At 40.9% G+C, this 23,917-nt stretch overlaps 1 protein-coding gene across 4 annotated transcripts in view; it reads left to right on the forward strand.

The window, feature by feature from the left end:
* The window catches only part of mprip (myosin phosphatase Rho interacting protein), a 91,613-nt gene that overhangs the window by 9,011 nt on the left and 58,685 nt on the right, over positions 1 to 23,917 (forward strand). For all 4 annotated transcript variants that reach the window (XM_057358969.1, XM_057358968.1, XM_057358970.1 and 1 more), the window contains exons 2-3: positions 20,526 to 20,603; positions 21,083 to 21,148. In XM_057358969.1, the coding sequence (XP_057214952.1) occupies positions 20,526 to 20,603; positions 21,083 to 21,148 (144 nt within the window). The remainder of the gene's footprint in view (positions 1 to 20,525; positions 20,604 to 21,082; positions 21,149 to 23,917) is intronic.

The following is a 23,917-nucleotide window of genomic DNA, read 5'->3' on the forward strand; positions in this document are numbered from 1 at the left end:
CTGACTAGAAGCTTTTCTATGACTGATAGTATTTTAATGGTGGCTTCAATTCACACCTGATCAATTTACTTCATTTACAAGTATTTGGTGGTTGTATTATTGACAGGTAAAAGCCTAAACCTTAAATATATGATGACCCAATTTTTTCCGATGTATTTCCAAGAAAAAAACATAGTCTTGTATTCCGAACAATATGGTCGTTTCAATCGCTGAATCAAAAATGTATGAGAATTTAATGTCAAAGCTCTATAACAGACAATTAATCGTCATAATCGTCAAAGCCCCAAAACAGACAATTAATCGTCATAATCGCAATGATTTATTAGACAATTAATCGTCAATCAAATTTCATAATCGTGACAGCCCTAAGTATAAATGAGCCGTGACAGACAGGCTGTGCGCACGCACGTTTACATGTTTACTTGCAGCTTTGAGTGTACTGACGGCTGTGACGTTATTGCCTGCGTCAGGGGCAACAGAAGATCGACTTGGAATCTGGATCGGTGAGACTGACCGGCAGGTCATTGGTCCTGGCCGATCATGCGAAAACTGGCCGATTCTGGTCTCTGGCCAGTCAATCGGTACACCTTTACTTATAATCCACCATTTTTTACACTTTTTTAAAAAACAAGTTATTTTTAAGATCATGTCATGTAATCAAAAAGCTGAAAGAATGAGGCAGCTTGATTTTAGGCATAGACACTAGGGCTGAAACGATTCCTCGAGTAACTCGAGTAATTCGAATACAAAAAATCATCTAGGCAATTTTTGTTGCCTCGAAGCCTCGTTTAATCCATTTAACTACAGTACACACGGAGCACTGCGTTTCCCCACGGACCGTTATTACTGACGCACAGCCCGCTAAACTCTATTCATGTTACAGGGCTCTCAAGTCTCACGCATTCACCGTGAGTCACACGCATTTTAGTCTGTTCACACGCTCACACGTATTTCTCATGCTGATAAATAACTGATAGCTTATTGAAATGGTGAATTGCTATTTTACTTAGTTTTAGTCTGTTTTGCGAGTGAAACTTGTTTTCCGGCTGCATTGAGTCCATATAACTAGATTCGGACTAGTGGATGCCGAATCATGTTATTTACACATGTCATCTGGCTGTTCTTCATGTCTGTGTGAATGAACTGCACAGTTTAACGTGCTACACGTGTGATGCTCATGAATTTGTCTGCGTCTGCACTTTATGAGGACATGAACACATGAACTTCATTTCCAGAGTGGTTCGATTACTGAGTGAAGCTAACACACTGAAAAATAAGCGTCTTCCGACGACCTGCCACAATAAAAGTCTGGTTAACTCGGTATTTTTATGTGGACAACTATATTACTATTTAATAGTAAAAAAAGAAACTAAAACTAATTTAGATAAACTAAATGCATCATGCATAAGCTGAACTTAGTTGTTTACCTTCGAAATTATTCTTTCTATTTTTATGAATGTTTCATATTTATACATTTGTATTAGGCCTATATTGCATTTTGAATGTAATATGGCAATGGAATGTACTAAATGGGTTCAGTTTTCACAGATATTAATGCATGCAATTTCAGCAATAAATATGTTATTTTTTTCTAAAACGGACACAAATTTTGTTCATTTTAAGAGACCTTTCTTATTTTCTCTTGTATATTTAGTATTGCTCTTTACTAAAGAAAAATTATTTATTATCCGAATACCCGATTAATCGATGGAAAAATCTGTAGAATACTCGATTACTACAATAATCGATAGCTGCAGCCCTAATAGACACATTGCGACACAGACAATCATAAATTAAACCCATCGCGACGTGGGTAGTGTATTCAGCGTTGAATAACTTATTCTGATGTAGGGCTGCAACTAACGATTATTTTGATAATCGATTAGTTGGGCGATTATTTTTTCGATTAATCAGATGAAATGTAATTTCATCTTTTGCTTATAATAAGTAAATCAGATATGGGAAAAGTATACACAACTGAACTCATTAGCCTTCTCCCAAAATGTTGTGAATATCTCCATAATTAATACACCTGGTGAGTTGATTCAGGTGTGTCATATTAGAAGCAACTGACAATAGTCTCTCCCAAACGTGGGAGCGAGGGGAGGGTCGGCCAAGGAAATCATTGTTTTGTGCCATGAAAAGTGAGATATTTGTGATTCAAATGTAGTGAAGTACAGTAAAATTAAACAGAAAAAGTACAAATACTCAAAAAGTGTACTTAAGTACAGTTCTTAAGTAAATGTACTTCGTTACCCACCTCTGAACTAAATAAACCACCAAATCAGGGTATTTAGCCTATTATGTACTTTGCAAAGTGCAAACGCCACAAATTGGGTTTTACTAATATTAGGGATGGGCATTTCTGATCATATTTCATTTCGAGTACGGGACAGGTTTGAAAAACGAGTACTCGATTAATTGGGTGCGGGGCATTAGAGGGGGCGGGGCGTGTCCCCCATACCATGGTGACAATGAAAATATTTTAATTACAACACTGATACGAAAATTTATGTTAATAAAACTATAAGATTGAGTAAATAATTAAATCGACACAGTGAATTTTTAATAATCTAACAATCAATGTTTTTGAAAACAAAGTAAACATTTAAAAGAAATATCAGCGTGAGATGAAACGTCATCTCTGCCCTGTCACATTTCTGTCTGTCAGTGTCTGACGGTAAAGTCTCTTATGCTCGTCTGACAAGTCTGTCTGATAGTAGTGGTCTCACCTGACATTTTGTGTCCAAATATACTGGTGCGGAGCAGGGTGAGCGTTTTTAATCCATTCAATTTCTTATGAACTTCAGCGCACGTTCACGTGGCGCTCGCGGAGAAGAGGAATACTCGCTTTGCTCCGCGAGCGCAACGCGAGCTCAGCTTCCATGGGAATGGATTGAAAACGCTCGCCCTGCCCGCGAGCGGCGCGAATACAACAAACAGAAATTCTGTGCACACTGGATGCAGCGCAAAGAGACGCAACAAACGTCCAGTTTCTTTTTGCTTTCGCCATGTTGCATCGCGCCGCTCGCGTGCGGTGTACCGTTAGACAGAGTGTAAGATGATAACGGATCAAACTTGTAGTAGATTTGTATGTTTTGTATGCTGCTTGGCGCCGTACATTTTGCACTAGACTGTATTTTCATCAGGTTTATCAAAGTGAAACCAAGCATCGCTGTGCGCTTTCAATATGCCCTTCTGTGCTCCGGACTTGACTCTGGACGAGCAAACTCTCGCAACGCAACAATCAAATTTCTGGGCACAACCCGAAATGCCAGCATAACCAATCAGAAAGAAAGAAAATAATTAAAAACTGTATTTAAACCCCCAATCGATCATCGTTTTCACTATCGATCGTCACTGTCGCGTTCGAGTACTCGAGTAATCGAGTACTCGTGCCCATCCCTAACTAATATAATCTTTAATTTCATCATTTAAAACACCTCTCCCCTTTAAACTTTAAAACTGCGCAGCTTGAAGAGATGCATGCAAAACACGTCTGACTTTAAAACGGCGCACCTCACGCTGCACGGAGAGACGCATGCACCGAGAGACACGTCTGACTTTAAAACAGCACAACTTGTGCTGCACGGAGAGACGCATCCACGGAGAGACACGTGTGACTTTAAAACTGCGTCACTCGTGCTGCACGGAGAGACACGTGTGACTTTAAAACTGCGCACCTCGCGCAGCATGGAGAGACACGTGTGACTTTTAAACTGCGCATCTCGCGCTGCACGACGAGACGCATCCACGGAGAGACACGTCTGACTTTAAAACTGCGCAGCTCATGCTGCACGGAGAGACACATCTAAAACGGTAATTTTAAAAGGGAAGAAAATGCACTTGATTTATAACTGCGCAGCTCGCAAGTGATGTCACAGACCAACTAATCGATAATGAAATTCGTTGACGAATTTCATTATCGATTATTATCGATTTTATCGATTAGTTGTTGCAGCCCTATTCTGATGACAGAAAATGAAACTGTGATTCATATTTTGAATTGTAATACTGTTGGTTTCATGTGGTAATCTCTAAAAAAAATAATTTAGAAACTGATGAGCAACACCTGCTGTTCGCGGCTGCACTTGCAACCAGGCGAAGCTTATTTTACGTCTTAAAAAAGAGCGCTTTACACACACAGATCTAAAGTTAAGACGGACTGCTCCTGTGAGGGACTGTACAATTTCTAAAAGACAGACTTTAAAATGTGGACTCAAGCATCTCAAGCAAAAAGGTAACAAACATTAAACAACTTGGACTGAATGTGCTCATAGTTTAAACGGAGATTACACTGTTTTAAAAGGGAGTTCAAATAGATTTCATGTAAACGTCAAAACACTGTATGGTCTTCAATAAAAACGCGAGACAATAAACTGGATTTAAGAGGATTCTTTACTGTATTTTTACCGACTTGTTGTCAAAATCTGTTGGAATATATCACGTGACGTGGACTTGGACTACATTTCTCATCTGATATGCTTGGTGTACTGTAGGTTTTTCTTCCACTTATCATCTTTTTAATAAAACAGAGAGAGAATGTCTAAAAGGCAGCTTTAGCATGTGACTTTTAGTATAATGTTTATAAGATTAATGGCCAGCTTTATGATATGTGCATGCACTCGCCGCTCGTGCAACCCTTTGCAGTTCGCTTTTAAATACAACAAACATTATGATTTACAACATCTTTAAATAGCACACAATCTACATCATGTAAAGATATTGAAAACCCTCCATGATTTTCAAATTGCTCATTGGTTTACGGTCATAACATAATCAATAAAGTTGCTAAATATCTGTTGTCAATAGTGTTGTCACGGTACCAAAATTTAAGTAGTCGGTACCAATACCAGTAAAATTCCACGGTTCTCGGTACCAATTTCGGTACCAAAGCAAAACACCAGTACATGCTAATTGAACACAATTTTATTAAAAAAGCTCATTGTTAATTTAAATGTATAGAAAGCAATGCCATTTTGTATACATGAAGTATAAGTTAATTGTTGCTGAAACTGTTGTGTGCTCACTGGGGTCTTTCATGCTGATGATCATCCTCCTCAGTCTGCTGCTGTAGAAGACAAATAGAATAAACTTCAGTAAGTCAACTGACTGAACAAACATGCATATGCAATATAAAAACAAACATCAGTTTTTATACTGATTTACACAAGATTACTTACATTAAGGTAACTGTATATTAAAATAATAAATGCAACAGATATATTTTTCTTTAGTTTAAATGTGGCTTTTTAAACCTAATAAAGTTACAGTATCTATCCAAGACATACACATTGCTAGTCATACAGTTAGTGTGATAGTTTTAGCACATAGATTTCAGATAGGCCTATATAAAATAGGTACTGTAAACCCCATCCTGTCCTCCCATTTATTTTACCCCATTACAGTTATAAAAGCATTAAATGGTTAATAAGGACACTTCACTGGATTAGCATTGGCGCTAACAAATTAACACGCAAACAGGGACGTTTATTTTAATGTAACCTTTAAATTTAACATTATGCTACAACATTCATAATGCAAACGCGAACAGAATTTGAAACTTACCGCTTGAACTTGTTAACTTAAATCCGGATGCTTCCTCCTTTCACTACAAAACTCTGTTTGTTTTCTTCGTGATATGACTTGAATCTGAAGTATTTCTGTATGCATCTCTTGTGGATCGGAGCTGCGCTTATCCGCTCATCATCAGAGCAGTGCAGTGTTGGCTTGCTCACCGGGAGACTGCATTTATTTATTTATTTATTCATTTATTTATTAGATATTATTTATTATAATGATCTTGCTTGGTCTATAAACACCATGCACTGTGCTGTGTTTTACCTTTCTGTGTTTTTCTTATTTGCTCCTGTAAAGCTGCTTTGGAACAATGCACATTGTGAAAAGCGCTATATAAATTGAATTGAATTGAATCATGTCTTATTGCATCTAGGGCGCTTTCTCACCTTTAGTTAGGTTCATTTGGTCTGGACCAATTAAAAAAAATGATACATTGTAGTAGTGTTGTCACGATACTGGAATTTCTAACTTCGATTCAATACCTAAAAAAATATCGATATTCGATACCATTTTCGATACCACGGGGAATAAACTGCCATAGCAATAAGGCCCTAATAAGCAATAGCAATATAAGCCTTTTTAATTTTTATTTGAAGTTAAATTGAACAAGACTAGACAATGAGGTATATATTTTTACATTATTTATTAATTGTTAATCTAATGTTAATTTTACGAATACATTTACTATTTAAAATCAAAGTTGTATTTGTCAGTATTAATGGACCAGACCCTGTTGAAAAAACCAGCCTATGCTGGTTTGGTATGTTTTGATGCTGGTTTGCTGGTTTGTGCTGGTTTAAACTGTTCATGTGCTGGTTTAAGATGGTCATATGCTGATTTAAGATGGTTCTTAGCTGGTTTAAGATCAAACCAGCATCGATCAAAACATACCTTACCCAGCATATACTGGATTTTTCAACAGGGGAGCTTACATAAATAGTTGTATTTTTTAACTAACATTTAAAAGAGATTAATAAATACTTGAACAAATGTCTTGCTCATTCATTGTTCGTTAATGTTAGTTAATAGCCTACATTTTTATTTGGCTAAATTGGCTTTTATTCACATAGGCCCATACTGTAATCATTGATCAGCGCACATATAGACAGAAACGCAAACTTAAACGCAAGAACTGTTGCAGAGACTCCGCACTGGACATCTTTCTAACATTAACAACTTTTAACCGGAGCGAATGAGACGAGTGGATGAAATCATTGAACAGCGCACACACACAGAGCGCTATGGTAAACACTGGAGTGCAAACGTGTATCACACGCGAGAACTGTTGCGGAGACTTTACTCGCACCAGCATTATTTCAAACATCAAATTAACCGGAGCGAACGAGACGAGTGGATGAAATCATTGATGAGCGCACATAAAGACAGAAACGCGTGCATTAAACATGAGAACTGTTGCGGACTGTGTACTAACATAAACAACATATAACCAGGGCGAACGAGACGAGTGGATGAAATCATTGATGAGCGCACATAAAGACAGAAACGCGTGCATTAAACATGAGAACTGTTGCGGAGACTCTGTACTAACATAAACAACAAGCAGGGCGAATGAAACGAGTGGATAAAATTATTGATCAGCGCACATACATGGATCGCTATGGTAAACACGGGAAGCGTAACGAGTGTGCACCACGCCAGATATGTTACTGAGACTGGCCATCTTTTCTAACATAAACACGATTTAACTGCCACAAACGAGTCAAGTATGTGAGAGGAGGCGGGGCTCTGTTGTTATGCGTTCACGTGCAGTGTGTGTTAACTCACTGTCGGAAAAGAGAAAGAGAGCGGGAACGCGCAGCTGATATCGATACGTGGGACATGGGTATTGGAACCGTTTCAGATTCTTCAGTATCGATACTTATCGAAATATCGATATTTTTGACAACACTACATTGTAGCATTTTTCAGCGGTGTTGGTTCCCTTTCACACCACACTGATTGCTTTGGTCCGAACCAGTTGAAACGAACCAAAATGCAGTCACGTGACAACACGTGGAACTTGTACATCCCGCACTTGGATGTACTGCTGGCGGAGTTTCTTTACCTTAACCCGGCACTGTTCCACAGATCTATTAAGCCCCCTTTCCCTGAGTTGTTTGCTAAACAATGAAAATATCTTGCTGTTCAGGAGTTTTCGAAAGTCGGGATGTAATAGGAATGTTTTAAGAAAAATTTAAAATGCTGTTCGAATATTTGTATTTTTCATAAGAATAAAAACTGCGTCACCACAGGATTAAGTTACCGCTACAGAAGACCTTAGTGTTGTCACGTCTTATTTAATGCTTCTTCAATTCATTTGTAATGATTTTATAATATACAGAAAATATTAAAAAATCATTTGTATGTGTTCCTAAATCTTTGTTCACTCAGATCGCAAGCTAGTTTAAATATTTTAAGTTTACACACTGGATGCCCGTATCGCGTGTTATGCTCGGCTCACATATTAAAATGTTTAAAAACTGGTGAGACAGAGTTTGTTAACATTACTTACATTAGGTATAAAAATACCAACGTAATATTAGAAGATTAACAATAATTAATTTATTACCATAACTTGTTCAGAGCGGTTGTTCTTGGCAAATTCATATTCGTTTGTTAAAAATATATTAAGTAATGCTAATTTCAACAACATGAAAATGTACATTTCACTGCAACTAATGTTAATGAATTTGGCCTTAGCATAAGACTGGCACCTTTTTCCAAATCTAAAGCCTGAATTTTCCTTTTAAGAAGTTCAAATAGGGTCGTCACCTTCAAGTTACATCCTGTAAATAAGTTTGCACGGTCGCGTAATTAACAGGGAAACAAGCATTACATGGCTCCGTCTTTGTTGCGGGGTAAATTTTAGGATCTGAACAGTCAGCATGGAGGTATCAAGCCCGTTTACTTTATCAACATTATAAACAATAAAGCCAGATATTCTTGTCAGATGGGTTTTGTTAGCGGGAGTTACAAGAGCAGCGGGTTTCTCCGATGTCAGCATGTTAACCGGTTGAGGAACGTTCACAGTAAAATAGACCTATATGCTTGTTTTTCTTATCAAGAACATGCAAAACAAAATGAACAAGATAACCATATACAGGGCTCTAGACTAACATTTTGCACTGATGCGCCTAACTTTTTTTCTTAGGTGCACCAGCACAAAAGTTAGGTTCACCCAAATTTTCGACCGCATCGCATTTAACACCGCAGTTTTACCAGTTCACTTTTTTTAAAATCGCTGTCCATATAGGCAAAATTGACTTGTAAATGATTAACTAACAATCTGGTCAACATAAAGTTCTTTATTTGAAGCACAATTCTTTACAAGAATGTACTTACTGAAAAAGTGTTGGTGCTTAAAGTGCTTCACTGAACTCTTTTCATCTTCTCTCATCATCCGCGGCTACATACACTCTGTTTAACTGACGGGCCTTTAGGCTCCTCACCTCTCTGTCTGACTGCAGCACACGCATTTTCACACGTACACACCAGAGGTTGCGATAGACTTTTTATTGTCTGTCATTTTGACTGACAGGCTCCTAAAAAATCCGTCATAATCTATTATTACTCGTCACTATGGTGCCAGGTGGCATTAAGTGGTGATTGGTATGTTCGTGACGTCATCACGTTGTACTTGCGTCTCGGAACTTTGTATTTTAATACAACTGAATGCCCAATAAAGCCGTTGTTGTTTATATTCATCTATATATTTAATGTTTTAATGTTTATGTTCATATGTGATTCGATCTGGGAAAACCCAACACATGGTGCAAATTTATATATTACAGTTTTTGATACCATATTCAAGCCCTTTCCAAATCAGTTTTTATTTTGCTCATACCTTGTGTATGTAACAAAAGTTATGGCTGAGGTCGGCTGAAGCGCTAGGATTTTCAGGAACGGAATTTGGAGGAAAACGGGTTTACAGTTAAGTGATGAAAATAAAAGCACAACAGTCCAGTATCACAAGTAAAAGTCACTTTACAGTGGTAAAAGACTTACTCTAATAACAATTTAATATCTAAAAATCTAAAGTCTAAAAATACTGTACAAAACCGTTTGAATAAAACGAAAGGAAAATGGTGCAGGGCACACTTAAAGAACGAGAGCTCTGCCATTATCACCACAAGGAAACTAGCAAACATTACGGACAACAACTAATAAGCAGAGAAGCAAGTTTTACCTTGTTTATCATGTGCATAGTGTCTGGACTTTTGATCATCCCTTGTATGTTTTGCGATCGCGGTCCGGCTGGCATGAGCAGTGGACTGGGGATAACTCCCGGTGCTGCAGACAGGGAGCTCTGTCATCTCACGAAAACATTGTATAAAAACTTTGCATGCCGTAGTTTACACAGGACTGGCAGGAAATGTGCAGTGATACTCCTTCATTCTTCATGTTATGTGGTTAACTTGGATAGGTGAACTGTCTTTCCCGCGTCCCAGCGCGACATCCGACGGGTTTTCTCAGATCGCATCACATATGTCTAGTCGGTAACAATGACAGGTGAAAACACGCACGTCCCTTCGCGAGCATATCACGCTCTAATGAAGGGTAACAGGGAATTGCCCTCATTGTAATCCGTCAAAATGTCTGACGGACGGATGGCCTTCAGATTTTTCTGTCACTGGTAAAAAAATCTGTCAATGACAGAGAATTTTCGGTTAACGCGACCTCTGGTACACACACGTACAGGAAAATCCTGACCACGGCCAATCAGAGGGGGGTCCGCTCTTCACTATCTCTGATTGGTTTAGACCACGATGTGTCTGTTGTTGAATCACAGGGAGACTTTCAGAGTCGCAGAGACTTTTTTCTCCCTCGAACGGCTGGTCGCACCGTTGCGACCTCCGATTTTTTTTTAGTCGCACATGCAACTTTATTTCTCAATGGTGCGACTAAAAAAAAATCGGAGGTCGCAATTGGTCTCACTCTAGAGCCCTGTTATTATGTTGGCTTGACAGAGCCAACATACTGATCTTGTATCTAAGATTATTATGTTGGCTTGACAGAGCCAACATACTGATCTTGTATCTAAGCTTATTATTATGTTGGCTTGACAGAGCCAACATACTGATCTTGTATCTAAGCTTATTATTATGTTGGCTTGACAGACCCAACATACTGATATTGTATCTAAGCTTATTATGTTGGCTTGACAGAGCCAGCATACTGATCTTGTATCTAAGCTTATTATGTTGGCTTGACAGAGCCAACATACTGATCTTGTATCTAAGCTTATTATGTTGGCTCTCAAACTACATCCACCAAACTTTCCATGGCCAAACACTCCTTCTGTATGGTGCTTCGAGAGCTTGCGGCTCAGGTACAGCACCGGCCGTTCCTCACCCTCCACCAGCTGGGACAGTACTGCGCCCAGCCCTCTGTCCGACGCGTCGGTCTGCAGGATAAAAGGGAGAGAAAAGTTAGGGGAATGCAAGAGCGGCCCGCCACACAGGGCAGCCTTCAACTTGGTAAAGGCATGCTGGCACTGCTCCGTCCACTGGACCGTATCGGGCACTTCCTTTTTAGTGAGATCAGTCAGCGGGTTGGTGAGCTCTGAATATTTAGGCACAAACCGTCTATAATATCCCGCCAACTCCAGGAACTGTCTCACCTCCTTTTTGGTCTTAGGCCTCGGGCAGGCCGCAATTGCTGCGGTCTTATCAATTTGGGGACGCACCTGCCCATGACCTAAGTGGAAGCCCAGATACTTGACCTCCACCCGCCCAATCGCACACTTCTTCGGATTAGCCGTGAGCCCAGCCTCCCTCAGCGACCTCAGGACCGCTCTCAAATGCTCCATATGCCGCTGCCAATCGTTACTGTGGATAATGATATCGTCTAGGTAAGCAGCGGCATATACGTCGCATGGGGTCGGAGGACACGGTCCATGAGGCGCTGGAAGGTAGCCGGGGCTCCAAACAATCCGAACGGAAGTGTTACAAATTGGTGTAATCCGAACGGCGTGGTGAAGGCTGTCTTTTCTTTGGATACTGGTGTTAGGGGGATCTGCCAGTACCCTTTTGTTAAGTCCAGCGTCGAATAAAAACGAGCCGAGCCCAGCCGGTCCAACAATTCGTCGACCCGGGGCATTGGGTAAGCGTCGAATTTCGACACTGAATTCACTTTGCGGTAGTCCACTCAGAACCTAACCGAGCCGTCTGTTTTGGGAACCAAAACTATCGGGCTCGCCCAGTCACTGTTGGACTCTTCTATTACCCCCAAATCTAGCATGGCCTCTAATTCTGCCTGAACAAACTTTTTTTTTGTGTTCAAGGAAAACGGTAGGCTCTACTACGCACCACGTCAGCTCAGCGTACACCAGGAGATTCTCCGGAGGTAACTGCTGCGCCGCCACCTGGGCCTCCCCAGAAAAAAAGCGGTATGAGGTGTAGGGCCCACTGATCCTCCGGCCAACCCCTCGCGACCGCTACCCGCTCAGAGTCCGAGGAAGGCCTCGGGATCATCCTGTGGGCCCATTTTCTGGAGGACCAGGTCGGCGAGAGGCCCCGTCCGAACCTCCCGGTGCACCCAGCTCCGGAACGACTCGCGGTCCTCTTGCTGAGCCAGGAGGACCGCCTGGAAACGTACATCCTGGTCCTCCCGGAGCTGCAGCAACGCTCGATGTTGTTCCTGATGGAGGACCGCGAGTGAGGAAATCACCTCCGCAAACGGCGAACCTGACGGACCAGACCCCCCCGGTCGCGGCGCTCCTACTTCCTTCCATCCCGGGTTTCGGCACCAGTGTAACAAAGTTCAATGTAGGGAAGGAAGGAAGAGGCTGGAATCAGGGTAGAGCTGACGACTCGGAACCTTTATTATAAATAAGTCACACACAAGCGCTGTACGCGCCTAAATCAAAATACTGCCACTTCCGTGGATAAAGAGTCTTTTCTTGGCTAGAGCCTCCCGCTCTAAGTTCTCCTTCCGTCGGTCAGAGTCTCTCGCAATCAGCCGTCAGCTCCGGTCTCTCTCCTCGACTGTCTCTGCCTTGCTGCTTTTAAGCCTCTCCACGCCAGTTACTGGAACAAGGCACAGGTGATCATTATTTGTGCGAGCGCCACTCACTCACCGCTCGTCTCCCCACTCTCTCTCTCGCTGCAGACTTCGCTGAACCACGCCCCCCTTGCCACACCTATATCTCTGCATCAGAACATCTTTGAGACATGGGGTTTGGCTCGTTTCACTTATGGCTTGGAGTATTATCAATTACCAGCTAACAGGCTATGCCCATAGCAACCAAACACATGACCTTAGCAACCGTTTAGCAGGACCAATACCTCTGCTTTAGAGCATTGTTGGTTCGTTTCACTTATGGCTTGGAGTATTATCAGTTGCCAGCTGCAAAGCCACGCCCATAGCAACCAAACCCATGACCTTAGCAACCGTTTAGCCAGACCTACAGTATATCTCTGTATCAGAACAATGAGAACAAAGTTTAATGATAACTTTAATCGATAAAACCTTTCAAACTATTTCAAACTCTTCAGGACAGGCTTTGTCAAGCAAACATAAAGTTTGTACTCAAACTTTACTTTCTAGTTATTCTTCGTCTTCTGATCCCCAAAATTTCTGACTGCTACTTCTCCTAGAGCTTTCAAACTACATCCACCAAACTTTTCACAAACCTTCAGTCTGGTCTGACTTGAGTTGCTATATCTTTTCTAACTGAACCGGGTTCTGGTTTTCGAAAACCGGACTCTCAAAACCACCTAATTTCCCATAGACTTAACATTGCGACAAACTTTGACGGCTCATAACTCAAATTGAGGATGTCGTAGAAACTTGCGAGTTACCACGTTTGAAGAAGCTTGCAGGCTCTGTGTAGGAACTTGCCTCACAATGGGGTGTAAGTTGCACCCCTGGGGCGTAAGAGCCCCCCAAAATTCCCCATTGACTTATAATGAGACAGGAAACATTCCCATATAAGGCGTCATAACTGTCCCATTTTTAATAACTTCGCAGTACAACCACTTAGAGACAAGAGGGTGGGCTCATTTTACTCAGGCAACCAATCAGTATCCCAGGAACTTCCTTAAGCTACGAAGCCACGCCCATAGCAACCATTTACTTTAACCTAGCAACCGCTCCCATAGACTCCCATTATAAAAAGTCCAGATGGATATCTTTGCAACACAGTGTCGTAGAGACAAGGGGGTGGGCTCATTTGGCTGAGGAAACCAATCAGTATCCCTGAAACTTCATTAAGCTCCGAAGCCACGCCCATAGCAACCAAACAGGTTAGCCTAGCAACCGTTTATCAAAAACTATATCTCTGCATAAGAACATCATAAAGACACGGGAGTTGGTTCGTTTCACTCATAGGCTAGAGTATTATCAATTGGCAGATGCTAAGCCACGCCCATAGCAACCAAACAGGTTAGCCTAGCAACCGTTTAGCAAAACCTATATCTCTGCATCAGGTCATGGTAGAGACACGGGAGTTGGTTCATTTCACTCATAGCTTAGAGCAGGAGTCTTCAACTAAAATTGCTTGAGGTCCAGTTAAAGAACCCTCCTTACCAGCCGAGGTCCGGACAATTAAATACCTAAAAATATGAATAGATGTTTTTTTTATATCGATACGATGGCATAACAATGTCTGACAACAATATAATGAAGGAAAATGTGCAAAATGCCCTAATTTCTAAACCTGCACTGAACATACATTCATTTCAACATTAACAACTTTAAAAGAAAACTAAAGTGTTGTTTTCTGCTGAACTGAGATTAACAAATAGAAGCATCAAGTTGCGACTGATCATCCTCTGATAACATTTCAGCTCTTCTTGTGGCTGTTGCAGCTGAAAGGGGGGTTTGTTTCATATTTTATTTTAGTTCATGTCTTTATTTTCCTTCTAAAAGTGTTTCACAGAAGCCTCCATGCACTCTTTTCCCATCAGTAAAGGGCTTTTTATGTTTTCCTAAAATCCGCTGAATTCTTAGTGAACATTCATATGCTGGTTGTTTGCCGATTAGATCGCTCCTACTGGGCTTTGAGCTAATATATTTTCCGTGTCCTGACCTCGGACTGCTGCGGGTAAGTTTCTTCAAAGTGTCTATGTCTAATTTCATAATGCCATTTAAGGTTTCCAATTTTGACAACCGCAACAGACTCCGAGCAAATGAGACAAACCGGCCTCATGCATGTCGATGCAGGAAGAATAAATGCAAATCTCTCGACCCATTAATCTCGGAAAACATGGTTTTCGGCGTCAACTTTTCTAACTTTTGAAAAGGACATTGTTTTTCAGTCACTAAGAGTTACATCTGTCTGCGCGCTGTGCAGCGAGTCTGTCTCGGCTCTATTCACTCATCGACGTCTGAAGAACGTAGCGACAGTGCGCATATGTTAACTGTCCGTGGCGCCGTAGGACCCAAACGGCTACTGAGCGGACCTTGATGTGCCTGCTATAAATTTGATTGCATTAGAAAATAATGTTAGGCGTTCATTTATTTATTACGTCAAAAGGCTTTGAGGTCCGGATGGACGCATCTCGCGGTCCGCATTCGGACCGGAGTCCGCTAGTTAGTGACCCCTGGCTTAGAGTATCATCAACTGGCAGATTCTAAGCCACGCCCATAGCAACCAAACAGGCTAGCCTAGCAGCCGTTTTGCAATACCTATATCTCTGCATCAGAACATCTTAGAGAAATGGGGTTTGGTTCGTTTCACTTATGGCTCAAAGTATTATCAGTTGCCAGCTACCAGGCCACGCCCATAGCAACCAAACACATGACCTTAGCAACCGTTTAGCAGGACCAATATCTCTGCTTTAGAACATTGTAGAGACATGGGGGTTGGTTCGCTTCACTTGTGGCTCAAAGTATTATCAGTTGCCAGCTGCAAAGCCACGCCCTTAGCAACCAAAGCCACGCCCATAGCAACCGTTTAGCCAGACCTACACTATATCTCTGCATCAGAACAATGAGAACAAAGTTTAACGATAAAACCTTTCAAACTATTTCAAACTCTTCAGGACAGGCTTTGTCAAGCCAACATAAAGTTTGTACTCAAACTTTACTTTCTAGTTATTCTTCTTCTTCTGATTCCCAACATTTCTGACTGCTACTCCTCCTAGAGCTTTCAAACTACATCCACCAAACTTTCCACAAACCTTCAGTCTGGTCTGACTTGTGTTGCTGTATATTTTCTAACTGATCCGGGTTCTGGTTTTCGAAATCCGGACTCTCAAAACCACCTAATTTCCCATAGACTTAACATTGCGACAAACTTTGATGGCTCATAACTCAAAGTGAGGATGTCGTAGAAACTTGCGAGTTACCACGTTTGAAGAAGCTGGCAGGCTCTGTAAGAACTTACCTCACAATGGGGTGTAAGTTGTACCCCTGGGGCGTAAGAGCCCCCCAAAATTCCCCATTGACTTATAATGGGACAGGAAACATGCCCATATAAGGCGTCATAACTGTCCCATGTTGAATAACTTTGCAGTACAACCACTTAGAGACAAGCGGGTGGGCTCATTTTACTCAGGCAACCAATCAGTATACCTGGAACTTACTTAAGCTATGAAGCCACGCCCACCATTGCAACAAAACTTGTTAGCCTAGCAACCATTTAACAAGACCTATAACTCTGCATCAGAACATTGTAGAGACATGGGGGTTGGTCTGTTTCACTTAGGACTTGAAACATCATCAATTGCTTTCTGCTAAGCCACGCCCATAGCAACCAAACAGGTTAACCTAGTAACCATTTAGCAATACCTATATCTCTGCATCAGAACATCGTAGAGACAAGGGGGTTGGTTCGTTTCACTCATAGCTTAGAGTATCATCAACTGACATATGCTAAGCCACGCCCATAGCAACCAAACAGGTTAGCCTAGCAACCGTTTAGCAAAACCTATATCTAGGGCTGTGCGATTTGGGGAAAATATCTAATTGCGATTTTTTTGACAGACATTGCGATTGCGATTTGATTTGGGATTTTAACTTTTCTAATTCAAGCTTCAGCTCAATATTGTTGTGTGGAGCACAGTATGGGTATAATTACCCTGCTGAAAGAAAACAACAAAAAAAAACATTACAGAAATTCTAATTGTTTCCATTAAAACCATTACAAAATTCATTTTTGTAGTGTGTTTTGGGCATTATTCAAATTGGGCTTACTGTTGTTCAATTGGTTCCCAGCTTCAAGATTACATCACACCAATAGAATCCAAATACCAGTGTACACTATTATAGTTTCCATTAAAACAAATACAACTCCCATTGTAACCCTTAAATCCATAACATTTTCTATTGTGTTAGTGAATTATTAAAATAGTTCATAGGTTACATAGAATGATTTATTATTTTTATAAGTATGTTGGATTTTTTAAAACAAGTAGAAAATGTGCTGAATGTTTAATTTCATCCAAGTGAAATTAGCAAAACAGTTAGATAGAATTTACATTTGTTAGAAACGCGGAGCTAGGCGTGAGTTGACACAGGGTGCGCGCGTGTGTCAAGGCAACAGGCTGTGTGTGCGCATCAAGTTTAAACGGCTCGTCCACGAGACGCGCAACGCGGGGCAGAGACGTGCGAGTATGAAACAGGCTATGTGTGCGCATCAAGTTTAAATGGCTCGTCCGCGAGACGCGCAACTCGGGGAAGAGTCGCGCGAGTATGAAACAGGCTGTGTGCGCATCAAGTTTAAACGGCTCGTCCGCGAGACGCGCAACGCGGGGAAGAGTCGCGCGAGTATGAAACAGGCTATGTGTGCGCATCAAGTTTAAACGGCTCGTCCGCGAGACGAGCGAGTATGAAACGGGCTATGTGTGCGCGTCAAGTTTAAACGGCTCGTCCGCAAGACGCGCAACTCGGGGAAGAGAGCGAGTATAACACAGGCTGTGTGTGCGGTCTTCTGAATTGGATGGTTCTTTAGTATTTATTTGCCTAATATGATCAATCTGACTCTGCAGATGCCATAAAAACACACTCTCTCTCTCTCCCGCTTTCTTTTTTTTTTTTTGATTAGGCATAACGGAGGTGCTCTCACTCTGTTGGTTAGCAAGAATGCCACTCAAAGCGGGTTTGGAACAGACGCGTTTCCTATATTTCACATCGTTTCCACATCGCAGCCTCTTGCGATTAGCAAATCGCAACGTCTCACATCGCGATTGCGATTCGATTTCGATTAATCGTTCAGCCCTACCTATATCTCTTTATCAGAACATCGTAGAGACACAGGAGTTGGTTCGTTTCACTCATAGCTTAGAGCATCATCAATTGGCATATACCAAGCCACGCCCATAGCAACCAAACAGGTTAGCCTAGCAACCGTTTAGCAAAACCTATATCTCTGCATAAGAACATCATAGAGACACGTGAGTTGGTTCGTTTCACTCATAGATTAGAGCATCATCAACTGATATATGCCAAGCTACGCCCATAGCAACCAAACATGTTAGCCTAGCAACCGATTAGCAATATGTATATCTCTGCATCAGAACATCATAGAGACATGGGGGTTGGTTCGTTTCACTCATAGCTTAGAGTATTATCAATTGCAGATTCCAAGCCACGACCATGTGTCGTTATAATCAAGCTAGTAACATTCTAATCATGCTAACAATATACTAAACCCGGTTTTTACACACTGGGGTCACATTATTTTTTCCATCATGTTAGAAAATGTTTAACGATAAAACCTTTCAAACTATTTCAAACTCTTTAGGACAGGCTTTGTCAAGCCAACATAAAGTTTAGACTCGAACTTTACTATCTAGTCATATACTGTACTCTCATTGTTTGTGCATATTCATACTTTATTGTTATATATGTTGTCTATCTTCCTACTGTATACATATGATATAGCCATAAGATAAATATGAATAAATAATATATCTGATTATCAGAACTTAATTTGATATCTTTAGTTCATTTTCATTACTTGCCTACATTTTAACTATGGTGAGCATTTAAATGAACTGTAATAAATAAATTAGTTAAATCAATCTAAGAAAAATGAGGTATAAAATATAGAATTATAATGGGAGATTGTTTCATGAAATATACAGTATAGTTACTGTGAAATAAAATGACTCATTCCGTGAAATAGATTTTTGGCCATTCCGCCCACCTCTAATGTGAAATCACTACTCAACAATTTTTTATTGTCGACTTTATCGATAATGTCGATTAAACGTTGCAGCCCTATTTCTGATAACCCCATACATAAAACAACAGGAATTTATAAATTTATTACACATTGCAAAAATGTCATTTAATTTGAGGTTCAGTCCCCATACTAAAAAAGGAAAATTGCGTCAAGCTAATTAAAGCATCCCAGTGCGATTCTCATGCAGAGGGAGGTCTTGCTTTGACAGGGCACGTGAGGGATGGGGGCTTGTGAAAGGAAGTGCGTGTTGGGAAAGTGGAGCAGAGTTTCCTAAAGGTCGCTCCCACTTCAGAAGCTGTTATTCGGCCTGGTTAGGGTTTGTGGGCGGGTGTTGGGGAAGGGAGGGGGATTGTTGTTGAGGTGGGGGTAGAATTTCAGGGCGAGTGCATCCAGGGGTGAGGGGGATGCAGGGATAAAGCTAACCACTGGGACCTGCCCTCCCCCCGGGCTTCAGCCTGAAAGGAAATTAGAAGTTAAACCTGATGCGGACAGTTGGGCCGAAGGGTTAGACACGCAGCTAGAGAGAGGAAGCGGGCCTTCAATGTGTGGAGGAAAACGCAGGGGGGTGCTGCCGCTTTCTTGGCTCTATGGCCCACCAGTGTTTCATGCTATACTCCCAGCTGTGTTTTGTTTAACCCCCGCTTATCCCCCCTGCTTGGAAGAGGAAAAAGCTAAATATGGTCCATGGTGTCTTGTTTTAGAGTATTATGGATATTCGAGTACCAAATCAGGTCATGCAAAGTAAAGGTTTTGCCCTGATCTTTCTTGACAAAAAAACTTGTGCTTTTCTATTTGATGATGTGATAACATCATTCATTTGTCAGACATGTCAGCTTAAAAGTATTCGTACACCCAAAAATGAAATTCTCTCAATTTTCTCACCCTCATGCCATCCCACGTATGACTACCTTTAGGGATGTAACGATTCACTCAGCTCACGATGCGATGCGAGTCACGATTCTGATCTCACGATGCGATTTAGTCACGATTTACTCACGATTTATTTTGAAAAAATGAGTTGAAACAAATTAGAAATGAACAACTTCCCTTGCATTATTTCTTAAATGCTTCACGTTTCTTTGTATGATAAAATAATGTTTTATTTCAAATAACAAAACTAAACTGCAATTTTATAACAAATTAATAATAGAAAAAGTCTCTTTAATATAAACAAACTAATACTGTCTGTGCTTTTCTTGGATTTTTTTGCATTTAAGAAATATCAGCATCCACGTTTAGATTTGCATTGAAAATAGCGGCCCCTGCTGTTCAAAAAATGTATCGCGATTCAGTTCAAGCCTCAACCGATTTGAATCGTTGCTCATTACAACCGATTTTCAACCGGCTCATGGTGAATCGTTACATCCCTAACTACCTTTCTTTTGCTGAACACAGACTTCCGGACAGTAGTTGTGTCTGAGAATTTTCATTTTTGGGTGAACTATTCCTTTAAAAAAAATAGGTCACATTTTTGATTGCAGGTGAGACGCGTCTTGATATTACATTCTTACCCTTGGAGGCAAAACATCTGCTTGTCTACACTATAGAGAAGCTATATTTACATGCCTAGTCCTGTTCAGCTATGGACTCTTTTCACAAACCAGTAGCCTACATTTTCAAAGTAGTTGGGCTTGTTTGTCAAAATGATTATATTTTCCAACAAGTCACCTTTGTGGTTTGCATGTTCTTCCAGGATTTGTTTTGAAAGATGGAAAGTATCAACACAATCAAACCCAAAATTGTTTGCCTTTGAGTTCCTTAAACATACTATTGTTTATGTAGGAGTTGATATAATATTTTGGTTTCATTGCAGGCCAAACCAATCTATGGGGGATGGCTCTGTTTGGCTCCAGAGGGGACCGACTTCGACAATCCAATGCAGAGATCAAGGGTAAGAGAATGTTAGAAAGTGATTTGGGGGGTTGCCTTATTTTTGGCTTAGTACTTTGGCATGCATGGCGTAAGAGACGGACAGCTGTAGAATCCCACACATCAGATCGTATTTTGAGTTGAGTTAAAGGCAGGGTGTCCGATTTCTCTTTGTTTTGCCATTGTTGATGTTCAAATCACCAAAACAAACACACCCTACCCCCATCTTTCGCTTTTGTCAGCGCTCGGCTCGGCTAATGTCCATCCTGTGCATTGTGCACCTAACTGCTGATTGGCTACAAGGCTGTTTTGTTACTTGGCCTGACTCAGTTGTCTAAAGCGTAATTCGGAAATCTGTTACCCCGCCTTTAAAGCGTTCATGCCGACTCAGCCTGTTTAATATGATAATTTAACATTGATGGTAATAACTTGTAAGTGTAAGGTTTGAACACTTTGTAACTCTGTATTAACTTGACATGAATGATTTCTTATTTCACACAGAAATGGCAACGGCGATTCTTTGTCCTATATGAACATGGCTGCTTGCGCTTTGCATTGGATGAATCAGTAAGATGTCACTTCATTACAGTTTTGATCACACAGTTTTACATTAAACCTATGTGTAGAAGGCTCACTGCTATCTTTGGTCACAAATGCATTTTTTTTTCAAAGCTGGCTCGAGTTGGAGCTGATAGTCTTAGGCCGCTTTTAGTTCGATTTCTCCCCCCTCCTTCCTCCCCCGCTGGTCTGTGTTCACATTGTAATTTTTGCATACGAACCGCGGTGCGCTTGCGTCATCAAGCCACGTACTCATGTTGCTGGGTTACCGCTATGAAGGCAACAAGGCGCCAAAATGGATGTAGCTGCTCGCATCACTTTTGTTGTTCTTTTTTTGAACCTTTGGTTTTGCTTGCAAAGAAAAGATACAGAAATACATTTGCATTTGTCTGCCGCAAAAGTATTAACTCAACTCACTCAACTCAACTTTATTTATATAGCGCTTTTTACAATTGTCATTGTTACAAAGCAGCTGTACATGAGACGTATTGACTATAAGCAAAATAATTAAAGTTGTACCTGCAAAAACAAGAAAAAGTTGAAAACACAGAAGACAGACATACCCACATACAAAACACTCCACACACACAATATGCACACGTACTAACACACATAGACATAGAGACACACACACACAATATGCACACGTACTAACACACATAGACATAGAGACACACACACACACAAACAGATGCGCACGCACACACACACACAAACGTATGTACACAGACAAGTACGCACACACACGCTCAGTGAAAGCACACATTTAAGATAAAGGAGAGAGAAGCACAGGTCAAATATAACAGACTATAAATTCCTATATGCAATATTAATTAAGTAAAATTTAAAATTCTAAAGCAGCCCCCCCGGCCAGGCAAATAGTGCAAAAACAGTATGCAAACGGTGGCGAGGAACCCAAAACTCTAATCGAGAAAAAAAAAAAAATTACAATTACAATTGTTCCGAAGAGAGCAGGCTTTCCGCCGGAGATTTTTTTGGCGAAGGCAAGCAGAAATATTCGCTCTGCTTACAGTGCGTCAATCTCGCCTGTCGTCAAGGTAAGTGAGCATATATACACACACACACACACACACAAGCACACGCACGAAAAGCATGCGTTTTACATCATCAATAGCGGTTCACTTCCGCGATTTGGTACGATTGCATTCATATCAGCAGCGAAACGTACTGGAGTTCACATGAACCGCACCCCAGACCTCCCTTTTTAAGCGGACTTGGGTACAGTTCGCGGGTGCGCACCCGGGTTCAAAAGACAGCGTTCACATCACCCAAACGAACCGAACTCTGACGTTAATCGAACCCGGGTGCGCACCAAAAGTGCTAATGTGAAACCGCCCTTCTAGGCAGCTTTGATTCATGGCTAGCACTCCACAACTGTTCCTCCCAAGTTCAATTCCCAACTCTAGATCTTATGCCGATCCCATTCACCTCTTTCCAGCCTGTACTTTCTTGTCAAAATATAAGATGGCTCCTCCCAAAAAACACCAACCTCAATGGAATAGTGTTGTCACGATACTGGAATTTCTAACTTCGATTCAATACCTAAAAAAAATCGATATTCGATACCATTTTCGATACCACGGGGAATAAACTGCCATAGCAATAAGGCCCTAATAAGCAATATTTATTTGAAGTTAAATTGCACAAGATTTGACAATGAGGTATATTTTACATTATTTATTGATTGTTAATCTAATGTTAATTTTACGAATACATTTACTATTTAAAATCAAAGTTGTATTTGTCAGTATTAATTGACCAGACCCTGTTGAAAAAACCAGCCTATGCTGGTTTGGTATGTTTTGATGCTGGTTTGCTGGTTTGTGCTGGTTTAAGATGGTCATATGCTGATTTAAGATGGTTCTTAGCTGGTTTAAGATCAAACCAGCATCGATCAAAACATACCTTACCCAGCATATACTGGATTTTTCAACAGGGGAGCTTACATAAATAGTTGTATTTTTTAACTAACATTTAAAAGAGATTAATGAATACTTGAACAAATGTATTGCTCATTCATTGTTCGTTAATGTTAGTTAATAGCCTACGTTTTTATTTGGCTAAATTGGCTTTTATTCACATAGGCCCATACTGTAATCATTGATCACCACACATATAGACAGAAACGCAAACTTAAAAGCAAGAACTGTTGCAGAGACTCCGCACTGGACATCTTTCTAACATTAACAACTTTTAACCGGAGCGAATGAGACGAGTGGATGAAATCATTGAACAGCGCACATACATAGAGCGCTATGGTAAACACTGGAGTGCAAACGTGTATCACACGCGAGAACTGTTGCGGAGACTTTACTCGCACCAGCATTATTTCAAACATCAAATTAACCGGAGCGAAAGAGACGAGTGGATGAAATCATTGATGAGCGCACATAAAGACAGAAATGCATGCATTAAACATGAGAACTGTTGCGGAGACTCTGTACTAACATAAACAACATATAACCAGGGCGAATAAAACGAGTGGATAAAATTATTGATCAGCGCACATACATGGATCGCTATGGTAAACACGGGAAGCGTAACGAGCGTGCACCACGCCAGATGTGTTACTGAGACTGGCCATCTTTTCTAACATAAACACGATTTAACTGCCACAAACGAGTCAAGTATGTGAGAGGAGGCGGGGCTCTGTTGTTATGCGTTCACGTGCAGTGTGTGTTAACTCGCTGTCGGAAAAGAGAAAGAGAGCGGGAACGCGCAGCTGATATCGATACGTGGGACATGGGTATTGGAACC

The sequence above is a fragment of the Triplophysa rosa genome, linkage group LG18 (genome assembly GCF_024868665.1).
Source record: "Triplophysa rosa linkage group LG18, Trosa_1v2, whole genome shotgun sequence".
NCBI classification, from domain to species: domain Eukaryota; kingdom Metazoa; phylum Chordata; class Actinopteri; order Cypriniformes; family Nemacheilidae; genus Triplophysa; species Triplophysa rosa.